Raw genomic sequence first — 3,092 nt, forward strand, 5'->3', positions numbered from 1 at the left:
ACAGACACATGGATTCAGAGAGGCACAGCAGGTACCAGATAAAACCCAGACTTGCTCCTTTCCCTGGGCTTCTCCTCCTTATTCCTGGTTTCCTTATGAGGAAAACAGTGTGATCCCTGTTTTTTTCCATGGCTGGGGGCTGTGGAGCAGTGCACATGGAAATCAGACAAAAGGTATTAGAAGCTCTTTTTTTCCTATCCCAAAAAGGGATGGAGACCTGGATCCAGCACTGGGGCTGATGGCAATAACAACTTATTTGCAATAAAAGAACAATTCTGTTGGGGTAATTAAGCAATAAAGGCTCTCTAATTCAGACTGGCTGATGTTTATAACAGACAAAGGTGTGAGAGTGCTACACAGGGGTCTCTGATCTCAGAGGCACCCCCACCACAGCTCCAGTGTTTAGGGAACCCACTCACAAAGCTTCAAAGCCCTTGACAGCACCTCTGTTGCTGATGGGCTGTGGGTGACACCTGTCACACTAACCAGCTTTGTCTCATGGTGTCTCCCACGCTCCCCTGTCAGCCCAGACAGATTCATCTCTCATCCTAGACTAGGAAGCCTTCAGGAGAGCCACCAGCGTGCTCTGGGTTTCTGTGTTATTTAGCACATGGGGTCCTGCTCCATGTGCGCAGTCAGGATCGATCAGTCAGCTGACAGCAGTGAAATCCCCCCCAAACAAAGCTTCCTGGAAGCCTCCTGGAGCTCAGAGCAATATCCCAGGCACTAAAACATTTCTATATTAGCTCTGACACAGAAAAATCCAGGTTGTTGTGGGCACCTACAGCACAGACATTGCAGAGATGTCAGGAGGGACAAGACAACTTGGCAACAAGGCAGAGACTGTGTGAACAGCCCTTGGCTGTGGCTGCTGCTCCTGGGTTACAGCTCACACGGCCCCACAGAGCCAAACCTCAGCGTGTCACAGCACTCAAACCCCCTCAGGAACTCACATTAATTCACTTCAACCATGGAATTCCCTGCTCCAGGGGATCAGCAAGGCCACAGGAAAGCCCACCTTGAAAACAAATTTTTTTAGGGGTAGTGTAAGAAAGAAGAACAGCTACGGGGGAAAGAAGACTCTGTATTTCAAGGCTTATGCAACCACTAGCAGCCTGCAACCAAAACAGTTAAGTGCCCTCCACACATTTTAGTGAGTAATCACCCATTCCCTGCTTCCACGAAACGGGGGTGTGCTCCCTCCAAACACAGAGGAGCAGCCTGGAGGAGACTGAGGGGAGGCTCACAGCTGTCTGCGATTTCTTCATGAGGGGCAGGGGATGGACAGGCATTGATCTCTTCTTTCTGGTGAGCAGGGACAGGACCCAGGGAAGCGCTGGAGCTGTGTCAGGGGAGGGTTAGGCTGGATATCAGGGAAAAGGTTCTTCCCCCAGAGGGTGCTGGGCACTGCCCAGGCTCCCCAGAGAATGGGCACAGCCCCGAGGCTTCCAGAGCCCCAGGAGCGTTTGGACAGCACTGCCAGGGATGCCCAGGCTGGGATTGTTGGAGCAGGAGCTGGATAATCCTTCCAACTCAGGATGTTCTGCAATTCTGTGAAGTGATGGAATGATGGGGCTGACCGGGGTTTTCCCCCCTCTGGCTCCTCACAACCCCCCACATGAGGACGAGCCCATACCTTAGTGCAATTGGCAGCCTTGGGCTCGAGGTCGTTGAGGGTGACCAGCTCCCGGAGCAGGCTGCTCTCCTGGTAGCCACCCTTGACTCCCCGCAGTTTGAAGTAGGCCTGAGAGCGCTGCAGGATGAGCCTGAGGTTGACGGCGAAGCCGGCCATGTCGATGGCGAAGGGGCGGTGCGGGTCGAACACGGTTTTCCAGCCGTACACCTTCCCCGCCGCGTTCACCTTGGGCGACTCGTAGCGCAGGCCGCCCACGAAGGCCACGGGCCACACCGACACCTTCCTGGTGCTGCGCATCTGGGGGCGAGCACACACAGGGACACGCTGACCCCCGCCCGTGGCTTCCGCGTGGTTCCCAGCAGAACCCATCCTGCGATCCCACGTCCCGAGCTCCAGCTGGAGCCGACAACCTGCACCCCACCCCGAGGCAGCACCTCTGTGGCTCAGGCCTCACCTGTAAGAGGCTGCCCGTGCCAGAGCTGGACAAGTGAAGTGCTTTGGAAAGTGCCAGCTGGCAGCAATGGCCATGGAGCCGAGCTGGGCTCAGCACTGAAAACAAAGCGGCCAAAAAGGAGCGTCTCTGGGATTTATGAGTGGGGTTTTTGTCCAGCTGCCGGGCTCCACATGGGCAAAGACACAGGAGAGAAGCACCTTGTCCAAGGCCACCTGGAAATGCCGGAATGGCATGTCTAGGAAGAAAGGTGGTCTCTATTAAGGTATTTAAGCTGCGATCTCAGCCTATGTAAGGCTAAGGGCATCTCCAGAGTGAGGTACTGCAGCTCCCCGCCTCGGGGCCAGCTGGGAAGCACAGCCTCTCCAGACATTCCCAGCAGGCAGGACAATCCTTTCTCGCTGCTCCTGCCCCGTGGAACAACGCCGGGTGCCTCTGCTCCCTCCGGTCGCCAGAAATAGAGCGGAGCCACCAGGGGCTGCCTGCACTTGCCAAGGCAAATGCTTTGAATGCCACTCTGCCCGCTCACGCCCAGCACCCTGCCCTGCTCCCTGGCAGGCTCAGCCTCCCCTCCTGCTCTCAGCTCGCTCTCTTAGATCAGGGATCTCCCAGAGCTAATCTCATCACTGCTAATTACTGCAAACGAGAGCAGAAGAGCTCTGGCACTTGCCCTTCTGCATTATACAGCTGCTAACGGCAGCCCCTGTCCACAGGGAACAATAATGTGTGTCTCCTGCATTTCACAGCACATTTCCTTGGCTCAGTGACCTTAACTGCAGAGACATATCAGAGAGGAGAAGCCTCTACGAGCACAGCACACGAGTGAATGAAGGAATCCTTTCTGCTTTATTCATGTGAGGAGTCTGTCTCAAGATTCTGCCAGAGCCAGCCTTAAAGGGGACGGGGGAAGAAAGAAATTCAGTCTGAATTCACTTTCAGCTTTCAAAGCGTGTGTGTTCCTGTGGCTGTGCAGGCTGAAGTGAGAGCCGTCAGGGAAGGGAAAGA

General features: G+C 55.0%; 1 protein-coding gene across 7 annotated transcripts in view; it reads right to left on the minus strand.

Annotated features, from left to right (window-relative positions):
* B3GAT1 (beta-1,3-glucuronyltransferase 1) overlaps window positions 1–3,092 on the minus strand; it is a 34,931-nt gene that overhangs the window by 7,531 nt on the left and 24,308 nt on the right. For all 7 annotated transcript variants that reach the window (XM_017738413.1, XM_017738412.1, XM_017738410.1 and 4 more), the window contains one exon: window positions 1,637–1,933. In XM_017738413.1, the coding sequence (XP_017593902.1) occupies window positions 1,637–1,933 (297 nt within the window). The remainder of the gene's footprint in view (window positions 1–1,636; window positions 1,934–3,092) is intronic.

This window comes from Corvus brachyrhynchos, unplaced genomic scaffold (genome assembly GCF_000691975.1).
Source record: "Corvus brachyrhynchos isolate BGI_N302 unplaced genomic scaffold, ASM69197v1 scaffold46, whole genome shotgun sequence".
NCBI classification, from domain to species: domain Eukaryota; kingdom Metazoa; phylum Chordata; class Aves; order Passeriformes; family Corvidae; genus Corvus; species Corvus brachyrhynchos.